At 40.3% G+C, this 21,099-nt stretch overlaps 1 protein-coding gene and 1 long non-coding RNA gene across 3 annotated transcripts in view; one reads left to right on the forward strand and one right to left on the reverse strand.

Annotated features, from left to right (window-relative positions):
* Nucleotides 1–2,410: 2,410 nt before the first annotated feature.
* reep2 (receptor accessory protein 2) lies at nt 2,411–20,982 on the forward strand. Of its 2 annotated transcripts, XM_042493647.2 has the most exons (8): nt 2,411–2,662; nt 4,743–4,815; nt 13,641–13,717; nt 14,041–14,161; nt 14,523–14,636; nt 16,705–16,885; nt 18,650–18,816; nt 19,829–20,982. In XM_042493647.2, the coding sequence occupies exons 1-8, from the start codon at nt 2,631–2,633 to the stop codon at nt 19,898–19,900; spliced, it is 837 nt and encodes a 278-aa protein (XP_042349581.1). In that variant the 5' UTR covers nt 2,411–2,630; the 3' UTR covers nt 19,901–20,982. The 2 variants fall into 2 exon arrangements, with proteins under 2 accessions (XP_042349581.1, XP_042349582.1); XM_042493648.2 differs by lacking the exons at nt 2,411–2,662; nt 4,743–4,815 and adding an exon at nt 9,028–9,258.
* LOC121947727 (uncharacterized) overlaps nt 16,896–21,099 on the reverse strand; it is a 137,064-nt gene continuing 132,860 nt past the window's right edge. Inside the window, exon 15 of the long non-coding RNA XR_015777280.1 lies at nt 16,896–17,236. This is a non-coding gene — a long non-coding RNA (uncharacterized LOC121947727). The remainder of the gene's footprint in view (nt 17,237–21,099) is intronic.

A 21,099-nucleotide genomic window follows, 5' to 3' on the forward strand; every position in this document is an offset into this window, starting at 1 on the left:
ACATTGCAAAGTAACAACAGCAGAGCTCTCCAGGTTGATCTAGGTCTTTGGTGAACTCAGTGAACGAAGATTTGTTTTGTCTACATGTTAATGAATTTATCTGAAAGAGGGTCAAAGTTCAGGGCGTAGTGTTGTAAAGAAGTGGTATGTCCCAATTGTGTGCACATTGCATGCAACAGTGCATACTTTGCAAGGGCAACAGTACCTGCTAAAAGTAAAAAGAATTAGTGGAACGTGCCCTAAGTCACATCCCAGCCGCCCCCTCCTCCTGCGAATAATGTGCTACAGTTAAATACAGTTTTTATTCTTGCCCCTGACAACCTCCATTCAAAAATCCAACAGAACCTTGGTTCCCTATCATCTTCCTGTAAATCTAGTCTGCATAACCTTGCCATTATTTCTGATCATTCCATGAGTTTCCATACTTACATTAGCACACTGACTTGTTCATGCTTCTCTCATCTCAGGAGCAAAGCTAAATTTAGGTCTGTAGTATCCTAAACAAATCCTCATTGCACCGCTTACAAACCTTCCAAAATGCTGCTGCTCGGCTCTTAACTCAACAGATGGTCACATATAACTCCAATTTTAACTTAGTTGCACTGGCATCCTGTTAATTTCAGAAACAATTTTAAAATCTTGTTGCTCACCTATAGAGACCTAAATGGTCAGGCACCACAGTATGTAAGTAACCTTGTATTTCCCTATACTACCAGCCGAACCCTTAGATCCTCTTCCTAGGGTTTTCTTAGTGTTCCTCGGGCGCATTTCAAGACTCTGTGGAGTCTTTTAAAAAGCAGTTATAAACATTGCTGTTCAGACAGGCATTTCTTTAACACCTGGATCAATATCAGTTTTCTAATGCTGCATTCAGATGCTTCACACTTGTGTTTAAACCTCTAAGACTTGACAAAATTAGTTTGATTTTTTTTAAATGCAGGGAAAAGACTAATAATAAGCAACTTGGCAAGAGGTGTCCTGCAAACTGCAAAAAACTAACAAAAGGTGAAAATGATCTGAAAATTAGCTGGGGGGTATTGATTGATTTGATGAAAAAAATGGTAGAAAATTGTGCAGAAAACTATATTTATAGTTCTCTTAATTATTTATTTCAAATTATGTTACAGAAAAAAGAGCACTTTCTTGAAGTAATTTTCTTTTTTGTTTCTTTATTTGTTTCATACTCCCCCCCCTTATTTTTGAAAGTGATTTTATTTTTTCTAATTTCTTGCTATATTCTGGGCAATTTCTTGTTAAGTTGCTCATTGCCCTCTTCCCATGTTTTTGAAAGAAATCAAGCCAATTTTCTCAGGTATCAAAGGATTAATCCTGTGGTTTTGTTTTTAGTTTTTAATTTGCTCTCACAATAAATTTTAATTTGATTTAAGTATTTGTATTTTGTTTTATTTTCTTTGTGAATCTTGCTGAAAAAATAAAACAGCTTGACCAGCTTAAGATGGTTAAGCTGGTTGACCAGCTACTTTGACCAGTTTAAGGTATGTTTTGGCATAATTTTTGATGGTTTAGCTGGTCATACAAGGTCATGATGGTCACTTTAGCTAGTTTGTCCATGGACGATCATCATAAAATTGAATCCAAATCAATCTCATTGATTATGGAGAAATAACTGTCAAGAGGGGTAATTATAAAAAAGCAAAGTGCATAAAGTCTTCTGTCAGGTGTTATGCATAAAGATAAATGTGCGCAGCTTGACAGGCTGATCACATGTCAAACCATCAAAGACCAGCAAGAACTGGGTCATGACCATCTAAGACCAGTTAAAATCATCTAAACCCAAATACCGACATGAGCTTGTTTTTAGCTGTTTTGGGTTTTTTTTCAGAACTACGGTGTCTGCAAAATGTGCAATGTAAAAAAAAACAAAAAAAAACTTTAGTCAGTTAGTCAAGCCAGTTTTATTTATAGAGCCCATTATCACAAAACATGGTTTGCCTCAGAGGGCTTTACAGTGTACGACATCCCTCTGCCCTTAGACCCTCACATCACCCAAGGAAAAACTCCCCAAAAAGAACCCCTGTAACGGGGAAAAAAAGAGGAAGAAACCTCAGGAAGAGCGGTAGAGGATAATGAGGGATCCCTTTTCCAGGACGGACAGACGAGCAATAGATGTCGTAAATAGCAAATGAAATACAATCATGGCAAAAAAGGAAAGAGAAAGAAAGAGGGGGAGGGAGGGGGGGGGGGGGGGCACAGCAATAACAGAAACAGATTCATGTCATATTACAATAATGGTAGGTGTGAAATTAGTAATTGCACTCTATGATGATGTTGAGAGACATGGTAACAGTCTCATGCACTTTACTTGCTTGCTTGCTCCTCTGATAAATAAAGAACAGTCCCTAACTTAAAAAGACCCTTGGCAGCGCTGGCCCTTTAAGAGCCAGTATCGCAGCAGTGGTAGAGAGCAGAGCAGCTTGGATCCAGAGACTGCAGCACCTCCTCAGCTGTGTTAGCCCACCTGACAGCACCGCACAGCGGACAGGCAGCTGCCGACAGCCTCCCGGTTCACATCGCGACACACCGCGTCCTGCTGGAGGGGAATGGGGGGGACCTAGCCCGCTGGCTGACTTACTAGATTTCTCTAGAAGCGGAGAAAGGCTCGCAGAAAGATGGTATCCTGGATGATTTCGAGGATAGTTGTGTGAGTATGGGCTGGGCGGTTGTTGTGTTTTATCGGCGGCTCCTCCATTCATCAGCTGTCTGATGCTGAACGTTGCGTCGCGCCAACTAGCTAGTATCAATTTCCTGTCCGTATATGTTACATTTCTGTCCTGTTGAAAACACCTAGTGTTAACTATTAATTAGCCACCGAGTTAAGGAAGTGTCCACACTAACCGTCGCTCTGTTGTTTTTTTTAAATGAACACAATGATGCAGTACAATCTTGCTAGCCGCTAGCTAACGTGTTAGCTACCTGGCGGATAATGTGCTGGCAGGGAAATGAGCTGTTAGCTGGACACATTATTCAAACCTGCTTAATATGCTAGCCTCGCTGCACACCAGTAAACAGGCTGCCTGACATGGCTTTTTAAAACATCACAGCTTGGATATTGCTAGATGGTAGACTGAGCGTCACAGCACCATATGGGAACACGAGTGAGTAAAATGTGGTGGCAAGTCCAGTCATGTATGTACCTGTCCGTCCTTGATCGGTCCGATGCTCGGGACCTGGACAGATGAATATGTATATTTTCATTATTAAAGCATGTTAGAGTGACTTTACAGATGTATTCCTTGCTGAGAGCAGAATCAGCAGTTCAGGGCCTGGACATCCACCTGTACACACACCACATCCCCACAGTGTGGATGACTCAACTAAAGACAGCAGCTGCCATCATCCTGGTCCCTTTATGCAGACATTTTCACAATGCTGCATCAGTGTCGTCTGGTATCAAGCCACTGATCTGAGTTTTTAATCAGGATATTGTGCTGTCTGTCTGTCTGTGATGCTGTACATTTCTTACCCAGACTGTACTTCAGGTTGAATCCCTCCACGCAACCATGATGGTGCCTTAGAAAGGCCCAGTAGTTGAAATGTCATTGGTATTTGATCGCTATAAATATTCTGCTTGTCTGGATTACATAAGTAGAGGATGACATTGGCAAACTGTTACTTTTAGTGGCTTCCAGCTGGCTCTTCCACTTCACTGCACCTCAGGTAGTCGTGCGTCGATTGTAGGCAAATAGTGTGACTGGATATGCATCATAATGGATGCTGCATATCCAAAACAACATCAATTATTTTCCATCCTTTCTCTGTGCTTTAAACATGCAGCTGCCCCTTTGTTTTGCTTTTTGGTTTGAAAGGGTAATCAGTGTTTTAATGATATCCTAACCAGAGGAACCAAACACAGGTGACTAAGCAGGGTAAATCCCTATATATGCTGAGTATCTCTGATCTTGGAGTCTCTGCAAGAGGACTGGATGGCCTCAAACTCTTAAGTGAACCTGCGACGGGGACACAAAGAGGCACTGGGCGTCTGCTTAGGGAGTCTACTGGCCTAGAGGCCTGCTACGAGTCGCCTCAGCTTACTGTACAAAGCTGAGAGGCGCTGCACACATGACTGAGCAGTTCAGACACATACTAGGAAAGAAGACCTGCTTTAGTGCTGAGAAAAAAACTATAGATATGCTGCTCACTGGAGGACTGTGGAAAAACATTCAATCCTTAGTTTAGATGAAGTATTATAAGTCACAATCGGTGGTTTAGACTCTAAGCCGACAGACAAACTAGTGACTTTCTGAACTCTATTCTCCGTGCTGTCCCCTCACTCAGCATTTAACATCCTGTCACATCAGCACAAATCACAGTGGCACAGGACGCGACCAAATGCACATCAAAAACTCGGCTCTGTGTGCACAGTGTCCCACTCTGCACATGGACTAACACATGGTGACCCACCCCTGGCACGCTTTTGTGTGTTTTTCCATTTTGTCTCGCTGCAGTCTTCCTGATTGCCATTATAGGTTTTGTTCAGATAATCAGACCAGTGTGTTTAGACAAGCCATTTCCCACTACCATCCAGATCAAAACCACCCAGAGACTTTGCTGAAGTAGCCCAGTGAAACACAATGATATTTGTCTTTACATAAACGTGGCTAACCTGCTTTTTAAGCTGGAAACACATTCGTTAGGTGTCAGAGTCAACACCCAGAGGCCATGTTCTCAAGCTGCATCCCCCTCCTCTGACTCTTGATTCTCTGCTCTTCTGCTGTTTGCAGCCTTGCCTTTGGGACGCTCTACCCAGCATACTCCTCATACAAAGCTGTAAAAACGAAGAACGTGAAGGAATATGTGAGTATCACCTCTTGTTGCTGAATAACAGCAGACCGTTGTTGACCTCGGTCTGCCCTGTTTGACTTTTGGGATATTTTGCCCTGTGCTGCTGTTTTTATCCTTATGTTTTAAGTTTTAAATGCACATTGTGAGAAGGAATGTGACACAGTGAATTTAGGCCTGGCATATACTCGACATAAGTTAACATAAAAGAAATCATCCAATTATGCCTATATTGGTATTTTTGCTTTTTGTGATGTAATTTCTTAGAGTATCTTCAAACGCTACATATCCATAAAATCTGGACAACCTAAGCTAAAAGGTTATGTAAGCTAATAAACCATATTAATATGTTAAAAGCATGTGAAATTGTGTCATCAAAAATATAATACAAAAATTGGACCAGAAATAAAACATCAAGCCGTATTGATCCAAAAGGCTGCTAAACGTAGAAACAAATCCAAAATATTTATTTACACTCCTTAAGTTATTTGAACTCCGTACTTTATTTATTTTTTAGGTATGCTTATTTTTATGAGCAGAGTGCACAGGAGTTGTGATAGATTCATTATTCATTCGTATGGTGCCACCACACATTTTTGGACCGCAGGCATCGTAATGATCGCAATGATGTCATTGCAAGTGTGAAACATGATGAAACGGCAGACGGAAGCCTTAACTTTTTACAGCTAAACGAGTGAATGGTCTAGCTATGATGGTTTTTATTTTAGATTGATGTATACTGGATTATGCAAACAACAATATTCCTGCGACCATTTCTTCTGATGTACTTACGGCGACATCAGCACTGCATGTATGGCTAGGTAACATAATGTTACGAAGTGATGACTTTTAAGACAGAAATCATGACTTTCTGCTGTAAAAAGAGATGAATCCACCAGCTATTATAGGATTTATTTAAGATCTATTCAAACAGGACCATGCAAACAACAACCCTCCACGGCTTTCCACATGAGGTCCATATTTAAAGGGTTAATAGGAGGACACACATTAATCACCTGCATCATCATCTGTTCTGATGTTGACCACAATGACTATTCTGTTGGTTTGAGCACTATCACTCAAAGACTGAACCCAAATATCAAGTATGTTTGACAAAGATCTCACAGGCACACCAACCTTCATAAAACTGGGTCACTGACTGAGGCACTGTAATGACTCTCAAAGATAATTCCTCCAGACCTCTTTCCTAATTCTTCTTTAACATTGTCATTGTCATGTCCATGTAGATAAAAGATGAACTTGGAACAAGATGGTTGTGTGTGGATATTCTTTCATCTGTTTGAGCAGATCATTTTTATCCAACGCTTGCAAAGATGCGTGAATATGCACATGCCTCTTAATGATTACGTAACAGCCTGCCACGCTGCAGATTGTGAATACCCGTCTGCATCATCTAGTGCAGTTGTTGCCAACCCAAGGGCTACATAATAAATGCGATGGGTCACAAGAAGATTTAACGGATAGGAGAGAATTTAAAAAAAAATCTCCATTAAATTATGTTCTTTAATAAGTCAGTAAAAAAAGAAACTTTGTTTTAAGTAAACATAATCTAATAAGGTAGGGAGCCACTGCTCTGGTTGTCGTTTTGCCTCAGACTAACACCCATAGCGTGTTAAGTGCAAGAAATTACTCAAGCTCTTGGTACCAAAATGATTCATAACTCTAATATACACTCCCTTATGCTGTCATGTCATCCTGTAATGTCTGCAGATTTCTCCTCAGTTCACTGTTGAAATTTTAAAACTCAACGTAGTTCATGATTGAAAACACTGGCACTGAGCTTTTTAAAAAGTTCAGGATGTGGGAGCCATAGACTGAATAAAATAATGGACATAGTCACTGTAACGTCACATCGCACATTGGTTTGCTGACTCCTGTTTTGAAGCCTCGAGTTTGGTATTTTGGCTGTCGTCATCTTAGATGTTTTAAAGCCAGAAGTGACCATTTCTGTACGAGAGGTTGGCGCTGTGGAGAAGTGTGGGGTGGATCTGACTCAGAGTAAAGCGATGCCTCACAGACAGCCTGTCACTCAAGCCCTTAATTATGCGCAACTCTGGGCTTTGATGAAACTGAAACAGATGACTTGTATAAAAGTTCACCCTTGTACAATTGTCAGAAATGTTGAAATTTGAGACCCACACAGTTTTTGTACCTGGCTGTAAGCATGTTTATTTCTGCTGTAATATTGGGTATTTTAAGACTGAGGTATATGGGGATTTACTCTGGTTTGGAGCCCGCCTTAAGTCACCGTTGTTTTTGGGCACTTCCAAATTTGCTTTGTTTTCACCCCAGAGGTTGCCCACCTGGAGGTTGTCATTTGGTACACATAAAACAGAGAATCTATTTAAATACAGGGTTCTCAAGGGTGCTTGAAATCCTTCAAAGTTTGTGAATTTGAGTGAGGAAAAAAAAGGCTTTGAAAGTTTTTGAAAACAAACATAAATAGATATGAGTCATTGAAAGTGCTCAAATTGATATATTTTGTGCAAGAATAAAAATAACTTTTTTTTGGTATTTTTTAAATATAAAGTTAGAAGTAAATTGTTGTCTGTGAGGTTCCGTGAAGCCGCTAGTTTTTATAAGGCAGATTCAGAGTTTTAACAGTGCGTAACCTTGATCTGTGTCTCAAACTGTGCTGTGTCTCTGTCTTTAATTTGAGGAAACTAGGCCTGGAAATTCCTTGAAGTCCTTGAATTTGGTGTTTGAGTATATTTAGGAAGCCTTTAAAGTAGTGGTGGGCGATATGGTAAAAATATCATATTACAATTTTTTTAAGGCAGGATCACGATCACGATTTCATCACAATTTCATCACAATTTTTTCATTAGGGATTTTAAGACTATTGTGCATGTTACTGAAACAGTACAACTAAGCTCATTTCCCAGATTAGAAAATATAGCCCAAAAATAAAAAAGAATAACAAAACATACAGATTTTAACCTGTGTGTACAATTTTGTCTTCCACTGTTTTGATGGGAACCATATCTTTTGTCAGATAAAATATTATCGATGTTGATTTTTTTTATGGGGACAGACTCTTTGGTGTTTTCATTTTCATCCATGACTTCCCACTTGTGAAATAAAGGGGGAGGGGAAAGAAAGACAAGACTCAACGGTTTGCTATGATTGGTTTATCTGTGTATCTATAGGGAAGACATAAAACAGACTAGCAAATAGTGTGCTTCAGCTGAGAAAAAGACTAGGTTAAAACCTCGTATATGGCTAGACAGAGGACAGTGGTTCCCAACCTTTTTCCTTCAGGGACTTAATTACTATCACTGAGTACACTGAAGACACATTTTAGGGATATTTCATATTAAATTAAGAGCAAGGTTAAAAATAAGGCAACGTGCCTGTGGCCCCAGGCCCCGAGATCACTACGTCTCCCTCTGGTAATAATAATGAGAGCTCAGTGCGAGCGGCTGGATGAGACACGGAGCGATGCGCTCTAAATATTTCCATCCAAAGTCTGAGTAAACCTGAAACTAACACAAAATAGTCATTAGAAGTCTAAAGAAGTTACTTTCCACTGCTGAATATTTGTCTGTTGGTTCATTCAGACACTTTGTTGCTGTGAGGAGAAGCTCGGCTCTGTCTGTCTCTCTCTTAGTACAGTGGATAAGCTCCTAAAATTTTTAAAATTGTGCACTTTTTGAGAAAAGCATGAAATTTCTAACATAGTTAGGGCATACCCTAATGTTTATTTTCACATGTGGAGGGAAGTCAGATTTGATTTCTGGGGACTGTGAGAGGTCAAATCCAGTATGGCCACCAGTCGTAGCCATCTGATATTCAAACATGTTTAATTTTAGAACCAAACAGTGTAGAAAAACAATTGAGATGTCATTTACAACTAGTTTGGAGGTTCCTGTTCATTTGATGACACTTTTGAGATCACCAGAATTCAAGAAAAAAACATTTAGATCAGGGTCAAGGTCCTTGAAAAAAAAAACACGATTTTGACATTCTTTTGCTAATATATTAATTTTTAGTTTGGACACTGGATTGGACAAATTTAATACTGTTAGGAGTGATAAGAAGTTTCAATTTCCTCTTCTTTTGTTTATTTTCTTTTCTGTTTCAATGGACTGGTTTTCATGGGGGAAATAATGTTTGGGGTTGAGCCGTGATTTCCGATTGTCTCAAACGCACCATCCCTGAGGCGCGCGCATAGCGTGTCCTGTGTCGCTCTTAAATGACGTCACCAGGGACAGGTAAATACGCAGATTTGGCGGAATCTGAGTAGACGAACAGACACCAGCCGGTTGAAGCTACCGGACTCCACAGCGACTCTTTTCTCGTCGACTTGAATGAAACCACTCTTTATTTTTTATTTGTTATCCCAACCGAACTTAATCTGAACTTTGACGAAGTTTGGGCTCGCCGCCTCGCCATCCAGCGCGAGCACGGCCAGAGACCTGACGGACCGGCGTGTAGGTGAGCTAGCCTGTCTCGGCGTTGCCCTTTATGAAGCCAGTCCTTTCTGTCCTATGTCTGTCTCTTTTCTTGTTTCACCCATTCCTGGTTACAGTTAGCTTGTATATTGGTTTATTGCCGGTGCTGGCTCGTAACAGTGCTGTGAAACTTTGCTTCCATTTTGACACTATAGGGATAATAAAACCTTAGAATAATATTTCAACACTATAATAATAATGATGAAGATTTTTAATGGACTTTCTAGCCATCCGTGCACTCAAAGAGCCTTTACACTACATGCCATATTCACCCGTTCACACACATATTCATACGCAGGTAGCCAAGACTACCATCAGGCTCGCTGTTAGGCTGGGGGTCTATGGTTAATTGTTAAATAGCAACCACAGCAATTTATTTATTGACTTATATCACTGATAATATAATTTACAAATTTACATGATATATATATATATATATATATATATATATATATATATATATATATATATATATATATATAATGCATCTCAACTCTTCATCTGAAAACCCCCCTGCCCTGTGAAATGGTGTGGTCCATCTGACAGTGTATGTCAAGAGATGTACAGAGGTCATATGTGCTGCTGATGTAAACATGGGAAGCAAATTACTGCCTAATTAATCAAAGAGACAAATAGCCCCAAAAACTGCATACTTTTGCTCTTACTTATTTATCTGTTTTCTGTAGCTATTTATCAGTCTAGACAGTTTTGATGTGAGTTGCTGAGTGTTGGAGACATCAGCTGTAGAGATGTCTGACTTCTCCCAATTATAATGGAACTAATTAGTACTTGGCTTATGGTTTTCACGACCCCAGAAGAAATCAGTTTCAAAAACTCAATGGCAATGTCTCCTTCCAGAAATCATGACCCAGTTACTCAAGATAATGTGCAGACATGATTGTGTGCACTATCATGCAGGAACTAACAACACTCACCAACCGCATCAACATGCAGAAGGAAGCGTGCATCGACTCACGGAGAAGAGGCTGGTTCTCGTGACAGAGCCAGATGTAAACATTAATGTCGTCCTCATTGACTGAGCTGTAACCTTAGCTAGCTCAGTGGTGCTTGGTATGCTTGCCACAGATGCACGCTTCCTTCTGCACAGTCATATGCAGAAAATAAAGAAAGAAAAGAATTCCTCCATGAAACTGCTCACAACAAGGTCTGTCACTTATCCAGAGTAAACAGGTGATAATTTCTGCTTTTATAACACACCAAAACTCTCTACACTGATGAACAGCAGTACAGGTAGAAGAAAACTATGTGTTTTTGATCTGGTGGTGATCTGCCCCTTTAGTTGTAATGACGATGATGGTGATCACAGTCGAACAGTTAAGGACTAATCCATTGTGCAGTGCACTTGAGTGGAGCGTTGACACACTTGCACCGTCCAATGTCTGTACCCTGTCTTGCAGTGACAGTGGATTAATTCTTGACATGATTTTAATGCCTAAGGGGGAGTGATCCAAAGCTTCTGCCACCCAGTTGCCCCATGAAGTTGGATTTCTGACTCTTAAAGTTAGAAAGACCGCTCCTGATGAGCTGAGGATCATCTCTGGTGTCCGATAAAGCTTTGGTACATGGCTGTTCACACAGTGGTGGCAACAATGAATCTAACACAGTGTCTGACAACCCCGGTCCTTCACACACACACAAGGTCAGCTGTTTGAACCAGGCATTGGTGATGGATCCAGAGATGCCAGAGCCATCTGAGTGGGGATGGACAAAGAGTAAATAATGTTGTATTATTTTGTCAGATGGTGGATTCCAGAGCAAATGTGGCACAGTTGATTTTGTGTAATGGTCCAGTTATTTATGTGTTATTCATGTATGCACTTTACTTTGCATGTTTACAGACACACCCATTCAATTTCAAGCATTTCTATTTTGAGTATTAAAGGCACGAGATCAGCTGTGGGTATATAAGCTGTGAGCTCTCACTATATACTTCAGTTGGTAGTTAGCACCTAATACCAGTAACACCATTGAAAACTAGCCAACTGACTGGTGGCTCTCTGTCTATTCTTTCAGTCATTCTTTAAAATGTAACCTGAACACTTTTACAAGTTTTACATGTCTTTATTATTGTGTTCAGATTATTGTGCTTTTTTAAGATGCTTGAGTAAGTAGAACCTGTCAGAATGACCTACGCCACATGTAACTACATTTCTACAGGACGCAGTCCACTCTGATAAACATTTGTAACTGAAAGAATGAACTTCACCACCTGACAAAATGACCTGCGCCACATTTAACTGCATTTATACAGGAAATACGAATATGAAGGAAGTAGTACCTTCTGATAGACATTTGTAGCTGACGAAATGACCAAGGCAGATGTTTATTATTATTATTATTACAATTGTTATTTAAAGTACATAAGTGACACAGATAATTATATAGAATGCTGACTTTCTTGTCAACATTCGATGGCAGTACATTTACTGAGCATTTTTTACATGGCCCATGTTAATATGCAGCTGTACTCTCCACTGCTGCAGTTGAATCCAGTTATTACTATAACATGCTGAGGCAGTTTCATCTGTTTAATTTATCATTGCCTCACATTTTATAAAACATATTTTCACTTTCATTTTTATGTAGTTAATATTTGTGGACACAGCAGCTTGGGGGTGGCTACAGTACCAGTAATAGCCTTTTTGGAAAATGGCCGCCATGGTCATGAGAACGCCAATCTGCAATGGTCCGATATTCAGATTTCTTCTAAATACATTAAGCTATATTTGTACCAAATTTGGTACAAAATGAACGATAGGTTAGCTATGCCGCCCCCACTAAAACGCATTCTGCGGTCCAGCCAAACACTTTGGATGCGTCGTGTGTATGAGCATAGAACTACAGCAGACAGAAGGTGCACTGTAGCACGACACAGTGATCTCTTCATGATGGCGGATGGTGGACACATTCCGATTTCTTCACGATTTAAAATCGTCATATCGCACACTCCTACTTTAAAGGAAGAGTGTGTAAGAATTAAGAGTTTTTAGTGGCATTTAGAGAATTGCAGATTGAAACCAGCTGAAACTCCTCTTGGTTAGACTGTTCTTCAGGAGGTTTTTACCAGGAGTCTGATTATCTGTAGAAGTCTCTTCCTCCCCAAAACAAACAAACCAGGTGATCTAAAACCAGTGAAAACACTGAATAAATAAGTTTCACATTACAAATCTGTTTTTTTTTTTTTTTTACACTCTCATCGTGAAATGACTGCTATATAAGGCCCTGTCTGGAGTCAGTGTTTGGTTTTTTCTGTTCTGGGCTACTGTAGAAATATGGCGATCTCCATAGACAAGGACCTGCTCCATATGTAGATATAAATGGTTCATTCTCAGGTATGAAACCACTACTGTTCTTTTTTTCCTGTTGATTATACACCAAAGAAAACATAATTATTATATTCCAGTTCTGCCAATATATCCCCCTAAATCCTACACACTGGACCTTTAATTAACAAAACAGATACAGCAGCAATGATGTTCAGAATAACCAGTGTCGCCAGGATAAAAACTAGTAGGTTCCCATTCAGTCTTTGTCTTCGAGATTTTTTTCTTGTAATTTTATTTTGAAGTAAACGGGGTCCTCCCTGCTTACCTCATCACTGCAAGGGATGAGAGAGGGAGTTCCAGGAGGCAGAGGAGGAGGAGGAGGAGGAGGAGGAGGAGGAGCAGCAGCAGGAGGAGGAGAGATCAGCATCCTGGCCTTCAGCCTAGATTTGCACTGAAGAACAGTCTCCTCCTGGCAGGTTACCATGGCAACCCCCTCCCCAATAGCTACTCAAACAGACGGCCACAGAAGGAGCGAATGAAGGATGGGGGGAGAGGGAGAAAGAGAGAGGATGCCATTTTTAGAACTGATGTTTTCATTCCCCTTTCCTCTTGTTTGGCTTGTTTGTAATGAGTCGAATGATTCACCATTATGTGTGTTTATATGGTTGCGTGCCTGTGGCCTCTCACTGCCTTTAAACATACTGTTATCATGCAGTTCTTTTCTATCATTTTTTAACATTTAATTAACAAATGTGTTTGGTTACTGATAATGTATTTCCACTAAATGTGTGACGTTCCTAAGCTAGTTTGCCTCCAGATTCCTTGTTTATGGCATTTCATGTAGTTTAGACTGTGCCCTACATTTCCTTTGTCTCTGGGACATTGACCATGCATACTGATGTGATCTGACAGGACTGAAACAGATGCTGCATTTCTGCACTGGCATGTCTCGTTTCGCTCCACGTGTCTCAGCACATGCATACTGGAAGCTGTGTGTTTTCACCTGCTATTTTTGTGATGTTCTCTCTACTCACCTCTGCGTGTGTGTGTGTCTGTGTGTTTGTCTGTCTGTGTCCAGGTGAAGTGGATGATGTACTGGATAGTGTTTGCGTTGTTCACTACAGCTGAAACGGCCACAGACCTGCTCCTATCATGGTGAGTCAGGAGCTGCTCATGATCTCAATCCTTATACCCAGCTAAATAAATAAGCTTACATAATATCAATAGACAGTCACGTGTGTATCTTGTGCTAAGTGTTCTTGATATTTTTAGTACAATGACGCTTATTGAAGTGTCTTTTTACTTTAAAAAAATGGAACTCACATAGTTATTCAGCCTTTTTATGTGTCAGACCAGTGTCTTACTGTCTCTAACAGAGTCTTGCTCTTTATAACTCATGTGTCTTCACCTTTTTTTAAAGCTTTTTGTGCTTTATTGTCCTCACTGCTGATGGCATTACCCTGTGTTTTATTACCCAGGTTTCCATTTTACTTTGAGCTAAAGATTGCCTTTGTAATCTGGCTCCTGTCCCCATACACCAAGGGCTCCAGTGTCCTCTACCGCAAGTTTGTTCACCCAACACTGTCCAACAAAGAGAAGGTAGGAACATGGACCTTTTAAGTCTTTAAAGGGACAGTTCAACCCAAAATCAAAAACACATATTTTCCCTCTTACCTGTAGTCTTATTTAACACAAGGTATTCAGGAGAAGGCAGACATTTCTACGGTTTATATCTCTAACACTCTGCAACGCACACCGAAACAAACTAGGTTGATAAATAGCGCACAGGTAAGAGGATGATGCGTTGATGCGTTTTAGATTTTGGGGTGAACTGTCTCTTTAACTTCATTTTACAAATATAAACCGATTTGCACATTGAAATATTCAGATTTTCCTTTTCATCTCTGTACGGATCGCTGACATTGTTGTCTCTCCCTTCGACTGTCACCCTGTGCCGTAGGAGATCGATGAGTACATTGCGCAGGCCAAAGACAGGAGTTACGAGACCATGATGAGGTTTGGAAAGAGAGGTCTCAACCTGGCGGCTAATGCTGCTGTCACCGCTGCCACCAAGGTAAGCTGTGTGCAGGCTTCCCGTGCATCCTTAAAAAGTCCTAAAAGGCCTTGAATTCATCAAAATAATACCTTAAGTAGTATTAAAATATCTTAAATAAATCTTTCAGAAATCTTAAAAACCTTTTGGACACGGAAAGCAGGATTCTATAAATCCTGTTTTTTTTTTTTTTATTTAATTTACCTTCTCTCAAAAAACCTTTCAGCAAAACTGTCCATAACCCCCCATTTTTTGTTTTGTTTCCATTTTTATGCTTTTTGTAAAATGAGTGTTACATTTCATTCCGAGTGGCATTAAAATAGTCTTAAAAAAACTTAAATCTAATGTGCCTTGATCTGTAGGAGCCCTGTGTGTCCTGTCGGATTATTAACTGGACAAAGTATTTGTTGCATATATTCATTCATATTTAATTTCAGTACTATCTTCATCATAGTTTTTGTTACAAGTGTTTTCGACTCCTTGTCATAGATCCACATCTGTTCAAAGTGATACAATTTACCAACAACTTTAGAATGTGCTTCAAACAGAAAAGACTAAAGCTTTGAGCTGGAAATGACCTCTGTCCTCTGGGAGGTTTGCTTTACTTACTGCAGCGTTAATAATGAGGTGCTCAAAGATGCCTTGTGTTAGTTCTATAGTAAAGAAATAAGTGGTCTGATTGAAATGCATCCTCAGTATGTTTGGCATGAACTCATAGCTGTATTTACGTTTGTCGTTTACCTTTGTCGTTTACGTTTGCCGTTTATGTTTGCCGTTTCCGTTTGTCGTTTCCGTTTGTCGTTTCCGTTTGTCGTTTCCGTTTGTCGTTTACGTTTGTCGTTTACGTTTGCCGTTTACGTTTGTCGCTTACGTTTGTCGTTTACGTTTGTTTGACATAAATTGAATTCCACAGGCTCTATTAAGCTTGGTTTCTGATGCCTCTTGCTTATTTAAAACTATAAGAACTTGCCGAATTATACCTTCTGTCAAGCAGGCAGCTTTTAGGACCTGAAGGTGCAGTCTTTGATGTGATTTAATTTGATTTTTAGAAGGAATTTCAAATCACAATGACCCAAAGGAGTATCACAACACAAAAATTCCAAAGGATAGCTTTTATGATCATTACTAAAAAACATTTATTTCCAAATTGGTCTTCGGTGAAAACAACAAACAAAATACATGGCAACTAACAAATTACAGTAGAAACCTACTCGTCCTCCTTGCAACTCCACAGCCATGTCTCAAACTCCCATCCTTAAAGATGAGCCATTAACACTCCCCACAGATCCTCTGTAAGTTTTGTTATCTAAAATGCTTATTATTGGCTTTGTTTAATTTAAAGATAGCAGTAGAAGGCAGGGTCAGAAGTTTATCACAACAGCAAATAAGGTGAGGGGTGGAGGAGGACGTTTTAATGTATCTTTTAATAGACGCTGCATTGTAGAAGGCGGAGGTCTGTGAGGCCATTAAAAAACAGCAACATCTGGACGGAGAATTCTTTCCACTTTATTACAGATTGACTTTATTTCACTGTTTTTAAAATGTCTAACAGCTCTTACGGTCATATCTCTCTACACTACACTGCCACTGCAAGTTCCAGTGGAACTGCTTTGTCTCCTCTGTATCGGTGATCTCTCAGAAAATGTGCACAAATACAGACGAAATGAACGCAGAGTGCGGCCAAAAGGCTCCATCCGTCTCTGTTTACAGATTTAATGTTGAGCATAAATGAGCCTTAATTTGCCTGATTATTGCATCTCTAGATGATACAGTTGTTTATGCCCATTCAAGCGGTGGAAAAACTTGAATGGCCAGTAACATAACATTGTTTGTACAAGGAGAAAATAGACCATTTATTTTCAGAACCCTGCCTGCCCAGTATAATCAATAACAAATCTGTCCTGTCTTTTCAGCCTTGTGTAGATCACTCTAATCCGTCTGTGTTTCAGCAAACATGAGAATGAGCAAATTAAAAACAGTACTTGTGGATGACCTGCTCCTCTGAGATGAAGTCTGCAGATGTAAGGGAAAGATTCTGCCACGCTGTCACATATCTGACGTGTCTGTTTGGTTTTGCTGGGATGCCCAGGGGCAGGGTGTGCTGTCAGACAAGCTGCGGAGTTTCAGCATGCAGGACCTGACTCTCATCAACGCTGAGGATGAGCTGGCTCTGCACACTTCAGACACCCGCAAGAGACGGGACACCATGGACGAGATGAGCTCAGGGGCCAGCACGCTGCCCCGGGCCAAAAGCACCGCTGCACGGCAGAGTAAGGCCACACGACACGCGCAGAACACACTGCTTCATTAGCACCTTCACACTCACATGCATAAAATCCTTCACCCTGTGTGTCCACTTTGCTGATTGGGCTGCAGTGTCACTCAGCACTTCCTGTGTTTCACTTTTATCAAAGCAGGAGTGGGGTGATTCGGGCCAAGTGGAGTCATATGATTTAAAGCACTGCAGGATGGCAGGAGGAGAGGAGGAGATGCAAAGCAGTGTGGAGTCCGGGGAGGGGGGGTTAAAGCATGTGATTCCAGTGGGAGGAGAAGCTTGGAAGGAGGACTCTTTGTGTCTCACTACACTGCTGGCTGGCTGTGTGGGCCTGACGAGCTGTGAACTGAATACAGAGAGAGACACAGAGGCAGTGAAACAATGAACGAACAGGGTCAAGTGGCACATTCTACTTTATACTTTAAAAAAACCAAACACGTCTACACCTCCCCCTTAGAAACTTCAAAACCCAGCGTGAAAGAAAGATTGAGCAACATAGTGAAGTGAAGGAGTCAGACAATGGAGTTTAAATTAAGTCTTCAGGGTGGTTGGTGCATAGATGTTCCTTTTTGATAACCTTTCATGAACAATAAAGTATTTAGTGAAGAGAATCTTAGCTCAGAGGTGCTCTTACTAATTATTCAGAGCTCTTTCACTTTATTCAGTGAATGGAGCAGACTGATTATTTTAGAAAAAAACCCCACAAATTTATAAATCAAACTTTGTTGATGCTATACTCCTATTTGTGATGTTAATCATCTCAAACAGGTTTAAATTCCCCTTGTTTATGCATGTTTAAGTTGCATGATGCACTAATTGGTGTCTAGCAAAGGGGACTAACTCATAAAAAACCCAAGTACTTCAAAGGTAAAAAAAAAAAAAACTCCTATTGGGTACCTTCAGTTTGCTCCACCAATCAGATGTTTCAGATTAAACTGTAGATCAGTTTGACTTGTGTTCTCTAAAACACAGCAATGTCTAGTTGTGCCTCACTAGCAAGCTCTGATTCAGTGTGTATTAACCTATGGATGATTTGCCCTTATCTGATAATTAATTTGATTATTTTTATTAATTGAATTTTTTTTAGAAGCTTTATGGGGTACAACTGTCAGTATTTTTCAAGACAATCTGATTTATTTTTTCTGATCACTTTATTCACCTCATGACCCATCAGATTAATCTTGAGACCCTTTACAACACAACCAAGGTTGAGAACCACGGCCGAAGATGCTTAATGTTTGTATTAGGGATTTCCAGTCCCAGTGAAAGAGTCGTGGTCGTTTTGTTTTTCCACATGCTGAAGCACCAGAGACCCTTCGGGATCCAGATTGCTTATAGCAGCAGACGGGGACCAAGCCGCTCTCTGCTGATCCTGGTCTGAATTTTTATTAATCCAACACATCTCTTCATCCAGATCCTGTAGCCAAAATTTAACCTGGTGGGAACAGAACCTGTATTTTGAAATGTGGCCACTGGGTGGTGTGAGAGGATGTGACTGCAACCACGCACAATACACTTTTGAACAGTTGCTTCAGCCTTGTAAATTAATAGTTTCAGAGTTTCATCCAATTTGCATTTTAATGTTGTTTATGGAATTAAATCCTTTTGGTTCGGAGGCAACAAAATGTAGAAATCTAATAACAGCTGCTGACAGTGAAGTTTGGCGATTACTTTAATGCGATTATTTTTTCACCTGCTGTAAGTCTGAATTGTGCCACTATTTTATTGAGTGACTTCCATTTTATCCCCAATCCTGCAGGCCGCTCTTTGGCAGCCGCGTCCCTTGCTGATGACACATCATCCCAACACAGCTCGGACCAATCAGACACAAGGACCGAACACTCTGATGAAGATGTAGGAGACAAAGCCCCCAAACGCAGTACCAGCGTCAAGACAACCAAGAAACCTGCTGCTGCTAAAACAGAGGTAGGACCAATGATCATACACACACACACACACACAAAAATATACAAGACAAGCCTTGAAAATGAAAGCTGATTCATTTGATGGCACACAGTGCTGTATGTTATGCTCAAGAGGGTGCTCATAAACTGTATATTTTATTAATTTGGAGGAAAAAAATGAACAATTCCCACATAATAAAACTGAAAAACTAATCCTCGAATGGCAACACTCAACATTCATCAGTACTTTACTTGCAGGTCAAAGTTCAACTTTGACCAATTGGATTTGTTTGGTCAGCCAGTAGAAACACTGCTGCACCACTTGTAGCACGTTATCACGCTGCTAGACTACAAACTGTAGTGACCCCCTTATACAATTTACAGTTTGTGATCAATATTCATTTAGTAACTGCATCAGAAATTTTACATCGCATCCCTTTTTGGGGCAGAGTACAATTTTCTTTTTTGTTGAAAGGAAATATAATGTGACCCAGGGTTTTCTGCATATTCTTAAAAGGCATTGAATACATTAATCTAAAAAAAAAAGGCCTTCATTGCTATTAAAATATCTTAAAGGTCCAGTGTGTAGGATTTAGTGCCATTTGTTGGCAGAAATATGGTATATATTATTCATAACTAAGTTTTCATTGATTTATAATCACCTGAAAATAGAAATTGTTGTGTTTTGGTACCTCAGAATGAGCCCTTTGTATCTACATACAGAGCGGGTCCCTACCACAGATTCTGCTCCTGTTTCTGCAGAAGCCCAAAACGGGCAAAGCCTGCAGATAATTTGGCTCCTAGTAAAGACCTCAGGAACAATTATCACTGAATGAATTCTAACGGGGAGAAGTTTCAGATGGATGTAATCTACAGTCATTACAGCTAGATTGCACTAAATTCCCCGAAATCTTACACGCTACACCTTTAAGCTCTAGGAATCCTGATGACTGTACCTTTACTCAAGGACATCGGTTATTTTAGACCTGACAAAACTCCTCCTGTTACTCTTGTCCCTCATCTCCCTATGCAAGACTCAAACTAAGACGGTGAAGAAGCCCGCCAAGAAAAAGACCACGACTAATAACGCAGAGACACCACCATGAGGCCTGCTGTCTACATCCACCGGCCTACACTGGCTCCACCCACAGCCTGCAGGCCCTTCTTCCTCCGTTTGGTTCCCACACAAACACATACACACTGTATATACATCAAGCACTGACATTGTGTCACTCTTGCTGGTTTTTAGAGCAAAGTGCAGGTTTTGGTTTTTAGCAGTATGTGAGCACCCTTAGGTCAGGAACAGTTCTGCTACATTTACTGGGTTGCATATTTTGTCTCACTCTTTACTTACTGTGAGCTCATCCCAGATTTAACAGTCAGGGATGGTTCTTTAGACATGTTTTTGAGTCTAGTAATGCTCTGTAATACATCCATAAATGCTACTTTTTCCTTCAACCCCTGGACATATAAGTTCCTGTAGTAGGTGACAATGTAAACTGGCCAGTGTTCTAGTCTCACTTGATCACCTCCAGTTGTCCTCTGGGCTACTCGAGCATGGCTCCAGTTGAAAAATGAAAACCTTACTCTTTCTTCATGTGCAGGTTTTGTGGCCTGCGGTCCTCATCTGGACCTAACAATGATGGTAGAAATCCTCAGATGTTGTCTCCTGAGCACAAATCTCCCCAAGACAGTTGGCTTTTACATGCGACTAAGGTTTTTTTTTTATTTTTACTGAAGAGTAAGGTTGTTAAATCAACTATTAAGCCTTGACCGATAGTTGCAGAAATACTCATTACTGTTTAGGACCTAATAGTTTTCCAATTTTGACTACAGCTCGACTCTTAACGCAACCACCACGTCCTAGCTCATGTACCTCTCTAGTTTTACAGGATGACCTGTGATCAAATATATTTGGATTCTCTATTTTACCTTAATTTTAACCTCTTTAACTGCAACTATGGCCCAGCAGCCTGTGGGAGCTTCCCCTCTTTAAGTCTGTATACCTCAGAGTGAGTCTGGCTCTGCTAAGTACAGGTCTCACAGCAACTTTCTTCCTCACTGCTCTAATGTGACTTTCATGTCCTGTGCAGCCAAGGTGATGGAACGGGCTGTTTAGTGTTGGCTAAGTTATGCTTATTTGTTGTTTTTAAATGTGCTTTATGAATAAATTTGGATTGGATTTGGATTTTGGATCCTTTATCTATACTTCACTCTCTTCTTTAATGCAGTTTTATCCAGGTCTTTTGGTCATGTGATATTAGTAATAATAAGTATGATCCATTGTGCATAGCTGGGCCTCTTG

The sequence above is a fragment of the Plectropomus leopardus genome, chromosome 8 (genome assembly GCF_026936395.1).
Source record: "Plectropomus leopardus strain MGB_pleo_1.0 chromosome 8, ASM2693639v1, whole genome shotgun sequence".
Taxonomy (NCBI): Eukaryota; Metazoa; Chordata; class Actinopteri; order Perciformes; family Serranidae; genus Plectropomus; species Plectropomus leopardus.